The sequence below is a fragment of the Rissa tridactyla genome, chromosome 12, assembly GCF_028500815.1.
Source record: "Rissa tridactyla isolate bRisTri1 chromosome 12, bRisTri1.patW.cur.20221130, whole genome shotgun sequence".
In the NCBI taxonomy this organism is placed as follows: domain Eukaryota; kingdom Metazoa; phylum Chordata; class Aves; order Charadriiformes; family Laridae; genus Rissa; species Rissa tridactyla.
In genome coordinates, this window is record NC_071477.1 from 5816333 (window position 1) to 5837484 (window position 21152).

General features: G+C 64.0%; 1 protein-coding gene across 1 annotated transcript; it reads right to left on the bottom strand.

Annotated features, from left to right (window-relative positions):
* Nucleotides 1-4252: 4252 nt before the first annotated feature.
* On the bottom strand, nt 4253-20217 carry VSTM2L (V-set and transmembrane domain containing 2 like). Its single transcript, XM_054218642.1, has 4 exons — nt 20109-20217; nt 9094-9263; nt 7782-7832; nt 4253-4608 (listed from the first exon to the last, which is right to left on the bottom strand). Exons 1-4 carry the CDS (start codon nt 20215-20217, stop codon nt 4297-4299), a joined length of 642 nt encoding a protein of 213 aa, XP_054074617.1. The 3' UTR covers nt 4253-4296.
* Between the last annotated feature and the right edge of the window lie 935 nt (nt 20218-21152).

Below are 21152 nucleotides of genomic sequence, written 5' to 3' on the forward strand. Positions count from 1 at the left end.
TTCCCGGCTGCCTTCCCAGCACCAGCTCTGGAAACCCGCCCAGGTTTCAGCATCCAGCCCGTCCTGCCCAGCCGCGGGGACCCTGCAGACCACAGCGTGGGGTCTCCGAGGCCACCAGCCTGCCTGTGCCCACGTGAAGGCACACCACCACGCAGGAGGACAGGCGTGAGGCTCAGGGGCAGCACTGTCACATCAGAGTCCTTGCCCCCACCCCTTGCCGATCCACACACCATCCCCCTGCGGTCACAGCCACGCTAGCCCCCATTCTCAGGGGCTTAACGGCCACAGCTCCCGCAGACAAGGCTGGAAGCAAAGCCGTCTCCAGCAGGTACAACATCTCAGGGCTGCAGATCCCCAGCGTCTGCGGAGGCACGACCTGCCAGGATGTGCCCCATGGTCCGAGGTCTCATGGCACCACACCAGAGCCTGGACCAGCCACCTCCCTCCCTCCCGAGTGCAGGCCGGGAGAGGGAGGCGGCGGCAGCTGGCATTTCTCAGCAGGACAGTACAGACAGGAGGAGGGCTGTGACAACAGGAGAGGAATTAGAAAAGTTCTCTTAATTACCATCTTCCCCATGTAACAGAGCTGGTGGGGGGGAAGCAACTGGAATCAGCAGCATCCATCGGGAAGGGGGCCTTGGGCTGCCACTCCAGCATGGGCTTCCTGGTGACCCCATAACACAGACGTCTGGTTTTGGGGCTGATGGAGCCCTCACTGCTGAGCCAGGCGGTGGCACCAGCTGGGCACGAAGCTGGGCTCCTGGAGGGATGCTGAGAGGCCTCAGGGGCTGCTGTGGCACGTCACACTGAGACAGCAGGTCACTGCCCTGGCAATAGCAGGGACCAGGGTGCTCAGGTCCTTATGCCAGCCCTCGGGGACAGGGCAGGACCCACCGGTCTGTCCCTCCTGTGATGCCCCTTCCCAGCACAGAGCTGCTGCATCCACAAAGGCAGATGCACCTTCCCACGCAGCCCCTTCTCTTGCCAGCCATCACTCACCGGGCAGGGCAGAGCGCGCTGATGCCGGCTCCCACCTCCTGCCTTGCCCCGTGAGCAGGTCGATGTGTTGGTCCTTCCACTGGTGCATTCCCCAGTGTCCAGGAACAGGCCACATCCCCCCAGCCAGGCCTCTGGCACAACCGACTGCACCGAGACACCTGCGGAGTCCCAGCGCCGGTTTCTCCCCGTGCTCTCCCAGAGATTTTCCCCACAGCCGCTGTCCCCAGCCAGCGGTTCGGTGCGGGCAGCAGAGAGATACTGGCCTGTCTCAGTCACACGGCCGCCTGTCACGGCTCTTCTCAGCTTCGTTATCACCCCTGCTTTATTACAGGCAGAGTAAATTGCTTTTGTCTGAAGCAGGATAACGGCCAGAAGAGTGACTGCGTGGAAATGGCATTTTCATGAGGCTGGTTCCTCCCCAGCAGTGACTTGCATATTAAGCTCAGCCCATTTGCAAGCGAGCCCAGGGGCTTTTCGGCTGCCCTGCCCGCACCCTCCTCCCCCAGCCAGACCTGAGCAGCCCCCAGCCCGCTGAGGTCTGGGACTGAGCCAGGGGCAGCATCCCGGGCTGCGGGAAGGGCGCCCAGCTCCAGCCCATCGAGCACCCTCGCTGTCCCGGAGGAGACCCGGCCCCAGCAGGCAGCTGCGCCCCATGCAGGGAGGGGGTGAGTTGGGGGGCACAGCCCTTCCCAGCCATAGCGAGATGGGATGCCAGCCACCCCACCCCTCTCCAACTGCCCTCCCGGGGATGAGGAGCTGAGAAACCCGTGTCCAGCCGCCTCCTCCGTGCACAAACCCAGCCATGAACGTGGGGAGACTCTCGTACCCAGGGCGGGGGGCACGGCCCCGCATGCAGCTCCCCCCACCCCGGGTCAGGCACCGCCGCGGGGCTGCTGGGTCCCGCACACAGACCCAGCGGGGTCCTCTCCTCCGCCTCCCGCTCCCAAGATTTCATATAAGCTCAGCAAAATTAATCTCTTCTAATAAAACCTGTTATTTTTAAAGCTCGCCTCTAGGTTTTGCAAATTACTACACCACACAGCAATTTGTTTACTCTCTGTTTGAGGTGATTTGCAGCCTTTCACTCTTGCCAGAGCAGCTCCGGCTCTTGGTTTTTCTCCTCTGTAGGCTGTTTTTTATTGCGCCGGTGGCCGATGCCTCCTGCTCCCTCTCCTCCCCCCACTGATACAGTTCCCTGACAAGGAGCGTCCGAGTGAAGCGCAAGCCCCCGCCGCTCTGCCAGGGAGAGCTACGGCACAGCGGCGGCTGTTATTGCTTGTGGCAAAGCAGCAGCATTTCCAACAGCAGCCCCCTTGCCCTGCCGCTGCTTAATATTTTTCTCCTGACGAAGTACCCTGCGTGTTTACAGGCTCTGTGCCGTTTGCTCCCCCGAGACCGCGGCTCTGCGGGTGAGAGCCACAGCGGGTGGCAAAGGAGAGGGTGGCTCTTGCCGCACCCTGTGGTCACCAGCCGCGCTGTGCCCTTCCTCTGCCGCCAGCGCTGGCTGACACCAGGCCAGCGGCTTTTGCTTTTGTTACTCTAACACATGACAAATCGCTTCATATCAGCAAAGCGAGAGGTGAGTGCTATGGAGCTCTGGGGATTAATAAGCTGCAAAGCAGCCGGGGGACTCCTGGCAGCTGGGGCCGAGCCGGGCGCTGCCGATGCTGGGAGCTCCTCTGCCGCTATGGGGCAGAGCCCAGCCCCAAGGGGCAGCCAGGACCCCCACTTTGGGGACCCTAACCTTCCACCTGGCCAGAGACACGGCCTTTGCTCCGGGCACTCAGGCAGGGGTTGAAGCTGGCACATGGCAGCACAGAGAGGGGCCAGACCCCCAGTGGCCCACCCAGCCTCCCCACGGCAGCCCCCGCTCACCTGAGACCCAGCCGTATCTTGCACCCACAGAGCAGCATCACTCAGCTCCTAGGCAGGGCAGGGACCTCCCCAGCTGCAGCTCTTAAAGGCTCTGAGCCCTCAGCTGCAGGTGATGATGCCCATCCCCATCCCCATCCCCATCCTCATCCTCATCCTCATCCTCATCCCCATCCCCACTCCCACCTGGCCTCAGCAGCCCCTGCAGGTAGCCCCAGCTGTGCCCCCTTTCTAGCCAAAACAGTGCCGAAGCCACGTCCCCTCGCCATGCCAGGGACAGAGACCGCAGAGGCTTTGTTTAAAGAGCTTTATTAGCTGCAGCAGGTCTGGTGGCAGCAGGCATGGCGGCGTGGGCGAGCGGCAGCAGGGGAGCAGCGCCCAGCACCCGGACGGGGAGACCCAGGACCCCCCTCTCCCTCCCCGTGGCCCCTTCCCCAGCGATGGTGTTTACCCGGGGGGGGACAGACACAGGGGACAGGCTCTGCCATTTGCACTGTGACGCGGGAGCCCATGCGCCAGACCCTGCCCGAGGCAGCGTGGTGCCGTGGCGCAGGAGGAAGAGGAGCTCGGCCGGGAGCTGGGGGCCAAGAGCCGCATGGGCAGCGGGGGATGGAGCAAGGGCAGCCGGGGCTGGTGTCCGAGCTCCCCTTCCTCCATGAAATGCAAAGGGCCAGGAGGAGAAATGGGTGAAAGCGGGCCGGTTCCGATGGCACGGCTCCCTGGGCACATGCGGACCATGGGCAGCTGCGTGGCTGGGCGATGCCACGGCACAGCCCGCAGCACCACGGCCGTGCCGGGAGCGTGCCGGGAGCGTGCCGTGCCGTCCTTCCTCCGCTGAGCTCAGGCCTCGACGTGCTTGGGTGGCTTTGGGGCAGGCAGGGGCAGGGAGAGGCGAGACACGTGGTCTATAAGATGGATGATGGAACTTATATATGCACTGTGGGGCTGGAACGGAGCAACTAAACTGGGCCTCCTACGGGAAGAGATGGGTGGTTCTGCAAAGCATAAGGGAGGGTGGGGAGGGTCCCGCAGGCGGGGGGGGCCTCCACCGGGGACGCAAAGCTGGGGCGCAACGTGGCCCGTGGCACCGCAGGTGGCAGCGAGCAGCGGGGTACCCCCTGCGCGGAGCCAGTGGGGATGGGGACCACCATGTGTGGGTTTACGACCCCGCCCTGGGCACGGTCCCAGCAATGCCCCCCCAGCGTGAATATGGTCCTGCTCCCACACGGAGCCCTGGCACCGCTGCGCCGCAGGGCTGGGGAAGAAACCGAGCCGGCGGTGACCGACGGGAGGAGGAGGTGGTGGGGGTCGGTGGGCAAGACGGGGCGGTGGGGCCAGTCTCTGGCAGGGGACGCGGGACCCTTGATGGCTCCGCTGAGTCCGGGGCGGCGGGGGGCTCCGGCATCCCCCCCCGGCACCGCCTGCCTACAGCACGCAGGAGGCGTCCGCCGAGCGCTTCTTCAGCTCCTTCCCGGCTTTGTGGTGGTGGTGATGGTGGTGCGCGTGGGCTGAGCCCGGCGCGGCGGGGTCCGGCAGCGGGGCGCCCCGCAGCTGGGTGTCCTGGGGGTGCCCCACGCCCCCCGCCGCCTCCACCCGCAGGTACGCCTTCACCTTGTGGTGCCGCGCTTTGCCATCGCTGGAGTCGATCACCCGGCACTCGTACGTCCCCTCGTCCGCCGGCTTCACCCGCGACAGCCGCAGCTTGTGCGAGATGTTGCTGCCGACCACCTTCACCACCTGCAGGGGGGCAGACAGGGGGTCAGGCGGCCCCTGGGACCCCCACCTGGGTCAGTGCCACCCCTGATCGCATGCTACCACGCCACATGCTGGGGAGGACATGATGAAGGCGGGCAGTCAGTGCGGGGGGACCCCGTCCCCAGCCTTGGACCACGGGATGATGGAGTCCCTGGCGCGCACCCGGCCGCACGGGGCTCGGAGATCGATGCGGAACCACGCCGGCTAATTAGCTTTTCTACCAAATTGATTCGCTCTCAGTATTTATCACCCAATGAAATTTAAGACTTACTCACTAGCCAGAGCTGCGGCTGCCGTTGGGCTGGGTCAATAAATCAGATTTATAACCCGCCCCGAGGCCCCTGGCTCTGTTCCCTATAATCACACTGGATGGCAAAGGCCATTTTTCCACTTGCTGCTGCATTTGTTAGCTGAAGATTTTATGGTGTTTAGAAATGGGGCTGGGAGCCACGACCAAAGAGATGCAAACTCCCGGCCCAAAAGGCAGCGCCAAAATGCAGGCAGCAGCACGGGGACGGGGACCCTGAGCCGCCGCAGACGCCGGGGCGGTCAGTGGCGTTCACACACGACCACATGTGAGCACACGCGAGCACACGCGAGCAGCTGTGTCCAGCCCCCCTGCACGCCATGGGAGGCTGAGAGGCCACCGGTGCCGCACGTCGTGGTCGGGGCCACCCCAAAGGGCATCTCTGGGGCTGCTCAGAGCCCACCTGCACCCATCCCACAGCGTCGGGAATGGGGGTGCAGGGGGGACAGGACAAGGCAGGCCCCAAGCTGTGCCCAAGACGGGCAGGGGGGGCTGCAGGGAGGGAGGGAGGGAGGAGAGCTGCCGTCCCTGGGGCGAGGGTGTCCGAGCACCGAGGCTGTTACGGGAAAGGAGCTTTAAAAAACACCCCTTTGTGTTGGAAGAGCATTAAGTCACCAAAATTAACGGCTGGGAAATTAAGAACTAATAAAAGAAACCCCCAATTTGCTGGTGCCGCCGTTGGAGCCAGTGCCCAGCAGGTCACCGAGCCTCAGCCCGCGGCTCGGTCATGAGCAGGAGGGATAATTTTATGCCCGGTTGTAACACACACGGCTTCACAGGCGTGGGCAGGGCGGTGACGGCTCCCGCTGTCCCGTGGGAAGCGGGGGAGAGACCCCGGCATGGGCCAGGATGGATGGACAGACGGCCACGGCGGTGCCCTGCAGCATGCCACTGCTCAGCAGCAGAACAGCGGGTTTAAAGAATTCAAGGGCGAAAAAAATAAACCGAAACCCATCGTCTTTGCTACCGCACGGCAAAGGGCGGCGGCGGTTTCCCTCTCTGCATCCCTGTGAAGCGCGGTGGCTCTGGGCAGAGCCGGTGCCGGCACCTCCGGCACCTCCAGCACCAAGTGTGTTTTGACGGATAAAAAACGGCCGAGGGGGGGGCCTGAGGCGGTGGTTTCTGCATGTGATTTACATCGTCTCGCATTGTTTGACGCCGCCGTTTTGTTCCCAGCCAATTGCCTCCGTGGCTGTAACGCACATTTTATCAGAATGGCTCGTGGTGGTGTCTCGCCTGTGTTCATTTATCTCCTCCGTTCCATAAACACTTAATAATCAAGGACATTTAAAATAACAACAACAAAAAAGGTTTAAAACTCAAGCCTCTCCCTGCTGGCTTGATGCGGAGGAGGCGGCAGAAGCGTCGCACCCCAAGCGCTTCAAAATAAATCCTGGTTACACATGCACATGCATCGATTACACTCCGGTGTGCAATTAGCTGCCTAATTATGCTGAAAAATGCCATGGCCGAGCTGCGCGGGCACGCCGGCCCCGGGACGGCTCCGCAGCCCCAGCACCCGCCTTGGCCCCTCAGGACACCCCGGCCGGGCTCCGCTCCAAGAGCACCCGCCAAGTCCCGGCCCAGCGCAGGATTTGGCCCTCAGCCCCCGGCCACAAACTGCCCGCGACCCCTGGTCGGCATCGGGGCCCCAGCACCCTCACTGAGGGGGGCAAAGTGCTGTGCCCTGGGGCAGGGGGGAGACCAGCGGCGCTCCCGGGCCGTGCAAGCAGTGGTTTGCAAAGATTCCTGCCTGCTCCTGCTGCCCGCGGTGGGCAGCACCGTCCCCAGGGGCTGGCAGTGCCTGGGCTCCGGCCACCCCGGCAGCAGCCCCATTGCCTCGCCGCTCCTGGGGCGACAAGCCGCGGCACCCCGGCGAGGGACGGATCCTGAAGGCACCTGCTGGGGTTTGGACATGAATTGCGGGCGCATCGCGGTGCCCATCACGGGAATGGTGCCAAACAGGGCTGACACCTCGGGGAGCCACAACGTGAATAGCTCAAAGGGGATACAATCCCCGTGGGGGTTTCGTTACCAGCAAGAGAATCTACACGTGCCCATCCCCACAGATGGGAGATGAGAGGTGATGCCCTCCACCCTGAAGTTTTTGGGCATTTTACCCCTTGTAAATGGCTCTCTGTCATTTCCCAGGGATGAGAATCAGGCAGAGGGACTGATCCTGGGCACCGGCGGCGCCCGGCCCCAAGGAGCCGTGGGTGCTTGGCGAGCCCCGTCCCCCCTTGCTCACTCAGCGAGGGAAAAACGGAAGAGCCAGAAGAGGCTGCCAGGGCAAAGGCCGTGGTGGGAAGCGCTTTCTGATATTGCTCCGGTTCTGTGTCCCCCCCAAATGCAGAGCCCCCCAAGGTGGGGAGAGCCAGCGGCAGCCGGGGGGCGGGGGGGAGCAGAAGCCTGACAGCAGGAGGCCGAGAGCGTTTATTTTATTTAACTGATTAGTGTCTCCTCATTCTGTTCACATGAGCGTAAATGGCTTTGGGATGCTAATCCGGTGACTAAATTAGATTATTTTCTCCCTAACATAAATGTGTCCCTTGGACGGGGCTCACGGTCCAGGCTGCAAACAGCAGCGCTGGGGGGGGAATGGGGGAGCTGCCCCTCACCTTGGCTGCTCCCAGTGCCGAGCTGGAGCAGAGCCATCCCACGGCACGGCAGCACCGGTGGGACCAGCACCCCCACACACACCCCCTGCCACCTCCCAGAATACTCATCTGGGGCACACAAACCCCAGAAGACCCCCCCCCCCCGCCCTCCCCAGCTCCGTGCGACGCAGGGAAACATCCCAGCTGAGCCCTCGACTGGAGCCCCTGCAAGTACCGTTAGCCAAACTCACGCTTATTTTCGTCGCGTCCTTCCCAGGCTCCTCCTGCGGCGATGCTTTCAGCTGCGGGGAAGATCAAGACGGGAAGGGAGACCAGAGAGGGGAGAGAAACCGTCAGCTCGGCTGGGAGGAGGCAGGAGCCCACCGGACCCCTGCCCACCCCCGGGATGGCTGCCCCGAGCGAGGAGGAGGAGGGAGAAGGGCTCAGCCCCAGCAGACCCGGGCACCCGGGGCAGGTAAGAGCCACAGGGGGCAACAGGGAAGGGGAGGGAACAGCGGGACCAGAGCACCATGGCAGCTGGGGGGGACGGGGTGCTCGCCCACAGGTGCCCACCGCAGCTCGGCTCCATCAGCGGGTGCCCCCTGTGACCTGGGGCTGGGGACAGAGCCCTGCTCACTGCGGCGTCACCGCTGCGTCAGTCGCCCCTGTCCCCAGCAACCCCAGCCCCTTCCCAGCCAGGACCTGCCCCGATTACCATAAATATTCCCAAATCCGCTGGCGAGCCGGGCAGTGGCCTGGCTCCCCTTCGGCAGCCACCGGTGACACCGGTGCCCTGGTATGTGGGCTCCCCGGGCATCCCCCCCACCCCGGGCGTCCCCCCCACACCAGGCGTCTCCACCACCCCTCACCCCGCCACCCCTCACCCCCGCGGCTCCCTTGCCCCCCCCCAGCAGTGCTCCCGAGCGAGCGGCAGCACTTCCCCGATGCTTCTCTCAATTTATGGTAATACCAGCAGCAGCTCTGCCAAAGACACAATAATAAAGGCTCATTAAAATACCTAAAGCTGCCTTCCCATTATTTGGCCCTTATCTCTGTGTGAACAGAAAGAGAAATAAAGAGACAGCTGTTTGCCGAGACCGATACACACGGAAATGGGGAAAACAAGGGAGGGCAGGAGGATGCCGGGGGTGGGGGGGATGCAAGGGGACGAGTTCACGATGAGCTGGGAGAAGGCACAAGCACAAAGACAAAGCCTCTGGGATCAGTCCCGGGGGTTGGCCTACGTGGCCCCTTGGCTAATTGGGAAGGGTGGCCAGGACAATCCAGCCTCCCTGGCCCCGCATCCTGGAGCATCCTCGGTGCAGCCGGACGCTGTGCAACCCACGCACAGTCGTGGGACCCCCCAGACTCCGCTCTCCCCGCAAGCACGGAGCAGAGGGGAGCGAGACCCTGCCGTTTGCAGGGCCAGTCAGCGCTGGGGACACTGCTGCGGGACAGGGACCCCCCTGCGCCCCTGCTGCAAGCGAAGGCCCCCTGGGGGAGCACGGGCAAGGGCTCTGCCTCCCGATGCCGCTGCCGGAGGGGGAAGACGAGGGGCATTACCTGGTTGGAAGCCCACGTCTGTTTGTCTGTCCAGTCCTTGTGGTTGCGGACGTACCACCACTGTATCTCAAGGGAGTAGGAGGGGGAGCCGCTGCCTCGGAAGGAACACGCCATCTCCACGTCCTCGCCCGCCTGGGCCGTCATGTCATGGGGGGTCTCGGTGAAGAGGGCTGCAGGAGACAGAGCGAGGGCTGCGGAGGCCTGTGGGGACACGCCACCGCCCCAGCGAGGGACGATGCCACCGGCCACACAAGCAGGGTCACCAGGAGTGCCTGGACCCTTCCCCAGCCATGCAGACCTGGCACCCTCGGCAGAGGGGACAGGTCCCTGCCACACAGGTGGACCCCCCCCCCCGCCCCGATCCCTAGCTGCCCCTTGCCCACCCCAGTGCCCCCTCCCTGGCCACGGCAGAGCTGCCTGCACCCCCCTGGCACTTTGCAAAGAGCAGCAGGAGGAAAGGGAGGGAGCAGGAGGCTCCGGACCCCCTGCTCCCACGCTGCCCCCCGGGACCTCTGCCCCGGAGCGAGCACGGAACCCCGCGCGCCTCCGAGGTGTAATAAATAAAGCATGATCGCATCTCTGCTTAGATCAGAGCATAAAAGAAAAACAAATCCTTGTTTAATGCGGCCCCCAAACAGTCTCCCACATGCCATATGGTTTGCTTTCCTTGCTCAAAACAAATATTGTTCGGAGATGTAATTAGAATTCTTTTCATCTCCTCTGGAGAGCTTATTGTTCTTCTATCAAGACGGCCCCAGCGTGCAGGTCACCAGCAAATGTTATTGTCACGATCTGCAGCGGCTTCTCCCCAGCAGGGCACGGGGACAGGGGCTGAGCCCCCCGTGCCACCATGGCCGAGCGCAGGGCTGCCAGCGTCCCCGCGCTCCCCTGGTGTCACTTTGGCCACAGAGGCAGACAGGGGCTGCGGGCAGGGGCTGTGTGACATGGGGGCCACCTGCCCTGTCCCCACCACCCGAGGAGCATCGCTTTGGGGCTGGCAGCAGCACCAGGATGAACCTGGTCCAGCTGGAATACGCTCCAATGTGGGGCCAGCCCTGCCTGTCCCCGCCTGTCCCTGCCTCTCCCTGCCCTGCCATGAGCTGCGGCACGTGGTGCCCAGCCGGGGCTGGCCACAGAGGATGGGTCAGGGTCCCGCTGTACGTGCCCTCGCATCTTCACAAGCCACCTCGTGCCACCGGTTCTGCCAACTCGCAGCCACCATGCATGTCCCTCCGGTGCCACCAGAGCCCCCCGGGACACGCATCCCACCAGGAGCAGCACACAGCTCCCCGGGGCTTCTCGCCAAGCCGTGATCCTCTCTGAAAACGAATTATTATCATCCCAGACGGAAAAGTTAATACCTTTAATATCTCCCCGTCCCTCTGGATGCATGGAAATCCTATATACTTATCGCTTTCCTTTAATCCATTTTAGCAGGGGAACTGAGGGAAATACCCAACATAAGGGTTTAACAAGCCCGGGTCTCCTGGTGGGGTTCCCAGCATGGCTCCCGCACCCCCGTTTGCCCGGGATGCCGGCACCAGCAGCCACTTGGGCTCCGTGCCAGAGAGCAGAGGGAATCCTGGGCCGGGAAACAGCTCCGGTGGCTGAGAATTGTGGGAAGAACAGGAGGGTCCGGCACTGCCCAGTGCCGGCTGCTCCTCGGCACATGGCAAAGGGCTCATCCGCGCTCCTGCGGCGGCGGTGGCGGGGTGGTAGGTCCAGCCATTACCCAACACTTGCCAACACGTTCCCCAGCCATGGCCCGGGATCAGGCTTTTGCTCCGCAGGATTCCTGATGGCAGGAGCCATGGCTGAAGCCAGAGGGTCCCGGCAGACCCCGCTCCAGCCCCCCGGGACCCCGTGGTGCTGGAGCAGAGGTGGGGACGGCGGCCTGAGGGCTCCAGCCGTGTCCAAATTACTCTGAACACAATTAAAATCTGCTCCCACAGACGGGAATTTGGCAGACGAGCAGCGAAAAGGCTTGATTGAAACAAGCGCCTGCTTTCTTTCAGATTTTAATTGGGAAGCGTATGTATTAATTAACCCCAGGGTTTGGCCGCCTCAAAGTGCATCCAAAGGAGGGCAGGTCCTGCTGATGGACCTGCCAGCCCCATGGCGGCCCCTGCCCCGGGAGCCCCCTCCCACAGCATCCCTGGGGACCACCAACCCCACTGCTATCTCCAGGGCCCTGACCCACTCCCCACGTCCGACCCTTCCCCACCCTGGCCCCCGACCCCCTCCCCACACCCAGCCTTTCCCCAGGGGAGCGGTTGTGAGTGACAAGCTGGGAACTCCTAACAGACAGTGCGTAAACCACCCCGTGAAAGAGGGATGGACTGAGGGACAATAAGGTCTGACAGCAGGAGGGAAGGTGAGGCCGTTCTCTCCCTCCCTGCACATCCCAGCCCTTCACCCCTCTCCTCTGCCTCGCTGCCCTCCCCCTCCTTCCCGGCTTCCCCCACCACGCTCCCTCTGCAAGGAGGGGGCTCCAGGACCCCTGTGCCAAGGGACACCCGCACAGCTCGTGTCTGTGGGCGCAGGGCTGTGCTGGCCCCCCCAGCCCCAGCAGTCACCCCGGGACACCCCAGCCAAGGGGCAGTCGGTGGCCAGCGTGGTCCCCAGACAATCACATCCAGACAGTCCTGCATGGCACCACGAGAGTGGGACGTGGTGGATGGCCCGGGAGAGGTGCCAGGAGAGCGGGCTCAGGCCAGGCCAACTCATCCCCCGGCTCCGGGGGGATTTCCACTTCCCGAGTATGGATGATATTTGGATGAGCAGAAGACCCAGCGAGCCGGGCAGCCTGGGGCTGGAAGCACACGGGGCACCCCCTCACTGCTTTTCAGCTGGGAAAGATCATTTGATGTATTACAGGGAAAAGCAATAAAGGCTTCTAATAACTGGAGGTAACCATGTCCTGGGCAGAGCACCCGGAGCCTGGGAGGGGGTGGTCAGATAGGGATGGATGCATCTGACAAGGAGAAAGTGGCAGAGACAGACGGGCAGAAAGAGAAACTCCAGGTGACAGGTCAGTGAGAGAAGGGAGATACCCAGGGACGATTCGTGTCTTCTGCCTCCGACAAAAAATGAGCAGGGTCTGATGGCGGGGAATGGTAGATCCCGGGGGGAACAAAGCCCTTCCACTGTGAGAGCCACCCAGGAGAGCCAGGGCTGAGCCGTCAGGGAAGGAGTGCTTTGGTGAGGCAAAGAGGAGACAGAAGTGGCTACCTCAGGGCTCGGTGTTTGCAGGAACAAGTGACCGGTGTCATCAAGTCTCTTGGTCTCTCCTTTGCACAGGACGGGGCGGGTGGTGGGTACGGGGTGGGCCGTGGAGCCAGACCACCCCCGGGGAAGCCGAGAGCTCAGGTGTTTGCAGAGCGGCTGAACTACAGCACACGTGTTTAACCGTGCTTTTGCAGTGCCACCAGCTCCGTGACCAGCTCGGCCCCGCGCAGCCGGAGCCCTGGCACAGCCACGTCTGCTGGGCACCATCCCTCCCACGCATCCGCCTGTGACCAGGCACCCGAGTGGCAGCCGACCTGACCCCCCCACCCCAAGTGGGTGGCAGACACTGAAGCAAAGGTGCAGCCACTGGCCAAGGTGAAATAAAGAATTGCTTTAATCAGGGCTGTTATGGCCCTGCCCTGTCCTCAGGCAGCGCATTGGCAGCTGGCGCCGGCACTTTGGAACAGCCTCTGGAAGTGATGGGCAGTTTAAGGACCCTCTGGAGGCCCATCAGAAGGTGGATCCTGGTGGTGGCAGTGGGGCAGAAGGGCAGCGTGTGTCTGCAAAGCCCCCTCAGACCGCAGCCCAGTGCTATCATGGGGTCATCAAGAGGGGACGCGCCTTTGGGGAGGGACAGAGGAGCCAGTCCCCATCCCTCCAGCAGCACTGCATGCCCTCCCAATGGACACTGTGGACCCCGGCCACCGGGGCAGAGGCAACGTGGCGGGGATGGGCCTCCCTACATCCACCAGCCCCAGCTCTGCCCCACGGCAGGGACCTGGGCAGAGGAGGACGGTTCCCCCCTGGGCAGCCCCCAGCCATAAGCAGCCCCATGGATGGGCATGGACCCCGCACCGGGGCAGCCGAGCTGCCCAGACCTCCCTCCCATTGACGCCATCTGCAGGGACAAGGGACAGCCGAGCTGCCAGAGCCCACCAGCGCCCCGGCCCCCCCATCGCCCAGCACCATCCCTCTCCCCACCGCTGACATTGGTGCCGCGTCCTCCCAGCGCAAGGGAGGGGGCTGGTGACGGGCTGGCTGCTCCGCGTGCTTTATGGCCTGCTACCTGTCATAAACTGAGAAAATCAGGATCAATAAATCTTCCAGGAAACAAAAATCAGGGGAAATAAAATGAACTCAATGGGGAAACACAGATAAACGGAATTGAAAACGCCTGCTGGGACAGCTTGGTGCTCTCATAAACCGGAGATATACAGGCTGCCACGTTCCCTCCCCACAGCGGGCAGGATTCATCACCGCGGCCCCCGCTCGGCACAGGCAGGAGGGCTGCCGGCAGCCAGCAGGGAAGCTGCGGGGGGGGGGCCCACTCACCCCATACCAGGGGCAAGGCCAGGTCCTGCATCCCCGTGGACATGACCCACCGGACCCCTGCCCTGTCCCCCTGCCCCGACCCCCAGCAGCCCCACCCCGTCCCTGCCCTGTGGGGCACATGAGGCCACGCAGCCCCCGGGAGCCTATCCAGGACCCTGCCTTTTGGCCACAGCTTTGGTGGAGCTCTGCAAGGAGCCGTGATGGCTTTCCCGGCCCCCCCGGCAATGGCCCACACAAGGTACCAACCGCTGGCTGCTGGGATGGCCACGGCTTCAAGAGCGATGTGGGCATGCAGACAGGTTAATGTTTGTGTAAACACGTATTGGAGGGCGATTAAATATGTATTGGGCATTTGCAAATGCATGTTAATCACCTAGTCAGGGCTCGCGTTTGCTCTGTGAGTTATTTACCCCACTGAACCATTACAGCACTGGTCAATCAGATGCTTCTTTCTCTGCCTCACCAGGTCCGCAGCCGGGCCAGGGGGGTGGCACATGCCGGGTGGGCAGTGATGACAGGAGCTGGCTCCATCCTGCTCCGGGCAGGGAGAGGGGCTGGGGAAGGCTGGGAAGTCCCCGGCCCCAGGGGAGCAGGACGGTGGGGCCAGAGCAGCCTCTGCCGCCCCTCGTCCCTCCCTCCGGCTGCCGCTGTTATGCTGTGGGCTGCAATCAAGTGTGGCTTATTCTTCCCTTCACAAAGCTCCCAGTCATAATTCATGGTTTATTACAGTTCGGTGAGTCAAGACACTCGGAGGACTAATTGCCGGTTGAGCGTCTCTCACTCCCATCATCTGCTCCGGCAGCGGCCCCCTCCCCACACCCCGGCAGTGTGCCATCAGACATGGCAGGAAGGGAACTGGCTACGGACGTGGCCACCACAGCCCTGGGTCCCTGGGTCCCTGGGACCCCTAACCCCGCCTGAGAGCATGTCCCTGGCAGCTCTGGTAGACCCTGGCCCCAAGCGGTGTCAGCAGCCACATCCCACCGACAGCTCGGCACCCCCTGGCCGCATCCAGGCGAGCTGGTCCCCACCAGCACCCAGACCTGCCAATGATACCGGCAGGTCGATGCTGCCATCACCACCCGCCTGCCCAGGGGGCTGCGTCGCTCTCACACCAGCTCTCTGCCACCAGCAGCTCCCAGTGCAGATGCCTCCAGCCCCCCCCCCCCACCCCCGCCACCACGGGGCAAAAGAAGAGGCAGGAGAAAGCAGCCGGTGGTGCCAGGAGAGCCGAGACGCTCCCTCCCTGCCGGCTGCCAAGGAGATTCCCCAGAGAGGACTCTGCGGAGCTGCCGAGACAGCCATCCCCCCGTTCCCCACACTCTCCAGCTCGGCGCCAGGGCTGTCGGCAGCACTCAGCCCTCCCCGGGGACGGCTGCCGAGGGCCTGCTCCTGCTCCTGCCCGCTGGCGAGTCCACACAAACCCTGCCCTGCGTCCCCGTTTCGGGGCTGGCTCCCGACCCGCTGGTTTGGCACCACCCTGCACCGCTGCAGGAAAAGCAAAGGCATCCGACAGCAACCCCAGCCGACGGTGCCTTCCCCTCCCCAGGCACCCCCGTCCCCTCCAGCTGATGGAGAGGGACAGTCTCGGCTGCAGAGGCACCCATGTCCAGCCTGCGGCGCATCCCAGCACTTGCACCCGGAGAGGGACGGACCCTCCTCAGTGCCACGGGGCTTCTCCACCCCTCGGCACAGGCTGCCCATGCAGGATTCACCCCAGGAGATCAGAAGGCACAGGAGGCATCCCCCTGGATGGATCTGGGAGCAGAAGCAGAGCACTGGTACTGCTCCAGCGCGCTGGCTGTGCCGGGCCCACGCTGTCCCCGCAGCGGGGACGCGAGCGTTGCTGGTGCGTGCTGTGCAGGTTGGGCTAAAACCTCCCTCCTCTTCCCATCTGCCCATTAACATCTGTGAATGAATCTCCTCCTGACAAGCCTGCGAGCAGGGATGCTGACCCCGGGTCACCAAAAACACATCACGGCCGCAAACGGGTGCATAAACACAGCGGCGCGGCAGACGGCATCACCAGCGAGAGCAGGGCAGGCAGCTCCCACTCCGGCAGCGGTGCCGGGCAAAGGGCTTCAGCAGCAGGCGGCCAGCAGGGATGGGACAAGGGCCAGGGCTGGAGACCGGCACAGATCCAGCCACAGACCCACTCAGGCAGGTCCCGGCTCTGCTGGCGGGTGCCGGCCCAGTGAGCACCTGGCCGTGCTGAGCCACTCACAGTCTGACCCTGGCACCGCGGCTCCACTGGCAATCCTGCAATTGCCCTTTCCGAGGGAAGCGTCAGGCTGGAGCGCTGCAAACGCCGGCCGGGGATGGGAGGGCTCCCGCCAGCACGCTGGGGACGAAAGCGCCATTTCTCTGCCCCTATTTACTGTCATATTAGCAGCAGAATTAGCTCAAATTTGCAGCAGAATTAGCTCAAAATTGCAGCGTAAATTAAAAAAACAACAAAAAAATCCAGCTAGTTTGGTAATTGCGATCAGGCCAGAGCTCACCTTGCCAGGGAGCTGGAATTAACCTTGAAACCTGCAAGTATTTCTAACAGCAAACCATTACGGCTGCTCCCCCGGCCCCTGCCCTCCCGGCAGCCTCCCGCCTGCCCAGGTTTTACCACCGCAGCAGAAGAGACGCCAGCGCTGAGAATCCTCCCCCAGCCCGGCCCCGGCTACGAGGAGCTTTCCCCAGGCAAAGGGACTCGCTGCTCCCAGCTGGCTCCCGGGGAATGGGGGTTCTCAGACAATTCCCTCCTGAGGGGAATGAGGAGGAGCAGTTACTTGATAGTATAAGTAGCAAAAACCTAAAATGGCCTGTTACGACGGCTCCCGGCGGGACCCTCGGCAGCGCTGTGCAGCCATCCTTCAACTGCCACACGCTTTGGTGCTCGTGTCTGCCAGGGAATGATTCCCAGCAGGCAGAGAAGGATTCCCAGCAGGCAGGGCACCTGGCAGCGGGCAGGAATCAGGATGGGGCAGACAAGAGCTCCACTCCGCTGGAGATCAGCCCCCCTGGTCTCGTGCCCAGCACCCAAAACACGAGCCATCGGCACTGGCAGCCCATGCCATGCACGGTGCCGGTACCTGTCCCGCAGAGCCAGCAGTGCCCGGTGCTCACGGGTGCAGCACCCTCCTGCCCGGCTCTGCCCGCCCCATGACCGGTGGGCTCGTCCCGGCCCAGCTTCGTGCAGAGCACACGGTGCAAGGCATCAACGCATCCGGCGTGGCTGAGCCCAGCCAAGGGCCCTCGTGCCCGGCCACGCACCCACCGCAGCCAGAGCCGTAGGGAGGGGGCAGCCAGGTGGGAGATAAACCCGCAGTCAGGAGAAACGGCCACAGAGAAGGAGCCCAGACACAGACAGAGCCGTCAGTGGATGGGGCTGGAACGGGCTGTCCGTCCTGAGGCGTGTAAGTCCTTCTCGCACCATGAACCAAAATCCCAGAGGAGCCGCCAAGGGCAGAGCACCCACCCGGGTCCCCGCCTGGGCACCCGGCCCCAGCACCTGGAGCGGCGCCTGCTGAAGGGGGGAGTGAAGTGGAGCCTCCGGCTCCCTGTCCCCCCTCTCCGGCTCCACGGTCCCTGCCCCGGCACCGCCACGCTGCCCATGGCTCCCGGACCGCGCGCAGCCGCACCAGCTGTTCGTTTGATTTGCTGCCTCGCTCACCGGGAACATTATGATTAAAATTAGCTGTCACTGTCCTAACGTAATAATTCCCAGTGTCTGGCCCATCGTCTGTCAGCTTCTTCAAGGGAAAAGAAAGCACAGACATTTGATGAGGAGAGGTGTCAGAAGTAATTGCATTGAATGACTGCGCGAGCAGCGGCAGGAAAAACACATCGGGTGGAGAATTCCCATCAGGAAGCATGAAAAAAATCCGGCAGAATGCAAAGTGTTTATGAAAGTAATTGATAGAATAATCACCGGGGTGTGAGAGAAAGGAGAAGGGCAGCACCCCGGGGAGCTGGGGCACGGCTCCCTCCAGCCTTCAGCCCTTCAACAGCAGCTTTACTGACGGTGAGACACTAACGCTTGCAAACCATGGAAGGAAGGAGCCAGGCTTCTCCTCCTCGGGAATGCGAGCTGCTCACCGAACAGCTCTCCCTGCCCTGTTCCGGGAGCCGGCAGGCTGGAAAAGCGGCTGGAGCTTCCCAGCCAGCGCCGGTTTGAAAGCCGATGGCACCAGCCCAGCGTGCACAGGCTGTCTGCGACGGGGGGCATGAATAATTGAAGGCGGAGAGGAGAGGAGAGGAGAGGAGAGGAGAGGAGAGGAGAGGAGAGGAGAGGAGAGGAGAGGAGAGGAGAGGAGAGGAGAGGAGAGGAGAGGAGAGGAGAGGAGAGGAGAGGAGAGGAGAGGAGAGGAGAGGAGAGGAGAGGAGAGGAGCAGCGCGGTGGGTAGGGGAGGGATGGCGAGGAGGGATCCTGCGGCTGGGGTGCTTTCCTGGGGGCAGCAGGCCAGACGGAGCCCATCCTCGCTGGAGACAGAGCCTTTGCCGTGGGGGCAGGAAAAGGACTTTCTTTGACTGAGAGTTTTTCCCTCCCCGAGCAGCCCTGGAGAGCGGAGGGAAATTGCTCACGCCTGCAGGGAGGCAGAGTGGGGGAGCCACCCTCACCCCGAGAGGTGGTCACGGCCACCCGCCGACACCTGCAGGGAACACCCTGCTCCCGTTCAACTCCCTCGCTGCAGCCGCTGCGGACAAGTTAAAGATAACAGGGAACACACTCCTGAGCTGTGCCGGACCCTCACGGAGCAGCAGAGGCTCCTCCAGGCCGCCTGCACTGGGCAGAGATGGCGGTGAGCTCCATGTGCTGCCTGCTGTGGGCATAGCCTGGCAGGACCCACTCGCCCCACTGGCCACGGCCAGATCCATCCCGCTGGCCACAGCCCCTCTCCTGCTCCGTGCCCCCGACCCACCAGGCTCTCGCGGTGCGGAGGGAAAGCTGTAGCAGCGAGTAATGAAATGATCAGTCTCCGATCTGCTAAACAGCAATTTATACAGGTTTTCAGCGCACACAGCTTTTATCAAATTGGTATTCACCTACTGAACACAAATGGCTTATTATACATGACCCACTTATTCACTGCTTTTCAGTATCGTTAATAAAGGTTTCTGTTGTGATTAAGTGAGTTGCTGCAGAACTGCTCGTAGTAGCAAGCTGTAATGTGGCTCCAAAGTGCACTCGCCCTCCCAGAATATTTCTTCTCCTTTGCTCCCTGCTCCCTCACAGCGACCATTTCACTATTTATTTGCCTATTGCTGAATTTCTGAGGGGAGCAGAAGCGGCTAATGGAGGCTCTTCGCCCACATCTCCTTCCGGCACGCCAGGCTGGCAGGTCCGGAAACCCTCCTGCCTTTATCCCCCCAACACAAAGGCAGATCATCCCTTCCCCGTGCAGGTAGGTACCCACCGGCCCACGCACCGCATCGCTGCAGGACGCCACGCACCTCCCAGGCACCGCCATGGCCCCAAGGCTGCCGGTGCCTGGAGGCTCCTTGGGGCAGAGAGCAGCTCCCTCCGCACACCGGGAGCTCCGGCACCATGTGAGAGAGATGGCTGCGATCTGGGCACCGGGCACGCAGCACGCACCCCACGGTCACTCCTCGGACTCAGATTTAAACCCACCCGTGTCACCCCACAGAGACCAAGGAAGGTCTCAGCGCTCTCCTCCAAGGGGGCACTGTCACCTGCTCAGCACCCCGCAGACGGGAACTGCCCCCCGTGCTAGGAGAGACTCTTTCACGGGGGGGGGGTGCAGAAAGAAGTGCCCCTTTCCCAGCCACCAGCTGAACCCCGGCCGGGCTTGGCAGCACCACCGACCCGCCGTGCACCGGAGCTGGCAGAGGAGCCACGGCAGGCGGGGAACGGGAGAGGAGCATCCGCTGGGATAGTCGCTCCCGCTGCCAGCGGTGTGTGGCAGCGGACAACGATGCGCGGCGGCGTGCAGGGGGATGCACACTTACACGGGGGTGTGCACACTTACACGGGGGTGTGCACACTTACACGGGGGTGTGCACGGAGAGGCACCGTGCAAAGCCCCCCCGCTCTCAGCAGCCCAGCGGAGGAGCCCGAGGCCGCCCCCCGGGCCCCAGGGACGGGAGCGGCGGAGCCCAGCCCCGGCTCGGCCGGGCCGCCCCCCGCTCCCCGAAGCCGCCGGCGCGACGGATCGCGACGCGGTGCTGCCCGCGGCGACAGAGCCCAGCGCCGCCGCCGGCACCGGGACCACCCCCCCGCCGCCGCCGCCGCCGCCCGTCCCGCCGCCCGTCCCGCCGCCGCCGCCCCGACCCGCCGCCAGCCCCGCGCGGCCGAGACGGCCGGGGACCGGCACCCGCGGGGGACCGAGCCCCGGGAGCGCTCCGAGCTCAGCCGCCCCCCTCTCGTCCTCCGGGGCAGCAGCCGCCGCCGGAGCCCCGGATCCCCGCCGCCGCCCCGGCCGCCGCCCGCTGCCCGCGCTCACCGCTGCCCGCCGCCGGGGCGTCCCACGGGGGGTGCCGGGAGGCGGCGCCGAGCTGCAGGTAGAGCCCCAGGTAGTGGAAAATCCCCAGGGCCAGGGCCAGGGCGCCCATCTTGCCGCGGGCGCGTCTGTCCCGGGGGCGGCGGCGCCGCCGGGCCGAGCCCTGTCCCCGGGGCTGCGCCGCGGTCCCGGCGCCGCCGCGCTGCGGAGCTCTTCCCTCGCGCGGAGGGCGCCGCGCGCCGAGGCGGTGCCGCGGCTCGCCCGGAGCCTCCCCCGCCCGGCGGAGGGATCCCGGCCCCGCGCACACCCCCAAAGTTTTTCCCACGGTTCATTCTTAAACTGCGCGGGGCGGAGCCGGACCCGCCGCGCCCACGCGAGACCCCACGCACCGCCCCGCCGGGACCCCCGGTACAGCTGTGCCCACGCGAGACCCCACGCACCGCCCCGCCGGGACCCCGGGTACTGCCGTGCCCACGCGGGGCCCCGTTCACCGCCCTGCCCGCCCCCCACGACGCCCATGCGGGGAAGGGTGACTCCGCCGGGATCCCTGCCCGGCCCGGCTGCCCGCGACCGCCGCCGTTACTCGGGGGGGGGCGGCTTCAGCACCCGGGACAGCGCCCGCCACCGCGCACGGCGCCGCCCGCCCCGCCCCGGTACGGCTCGGCCCGGGCCCCGCGGGGAGCGGTGCGGGGGGTGCGGTACCCGGGGGTGTGCGGTACTCGGGGGGTGTGTGCGTGTGTGTGATGCCCAAAGCAGGACCAGCCACCCCCCGTTTCACTCCACGGGCAGCCAGGGAAAATAAATGATTTATTGGGGTAATAAGACGACGGGATAATGAGGACCGTTACTCACACCCTTACACCCTGGGCCCGCTCTCCCCGGGGCTCCTGCTGCAGACCTGGGAGGGGGGACAGGAGCTGCCCCCCCCCCGCACCCCAGACGAGTGAAAGGGCATGTTTGGGGGTGGTGTGCTCCTTTTTTTTTTTTAAAGGTTAAGGGAAGAGCAAGGGCGCAAGCGCCTGTGTGTGTCAGGGATCGCTGCCCCAG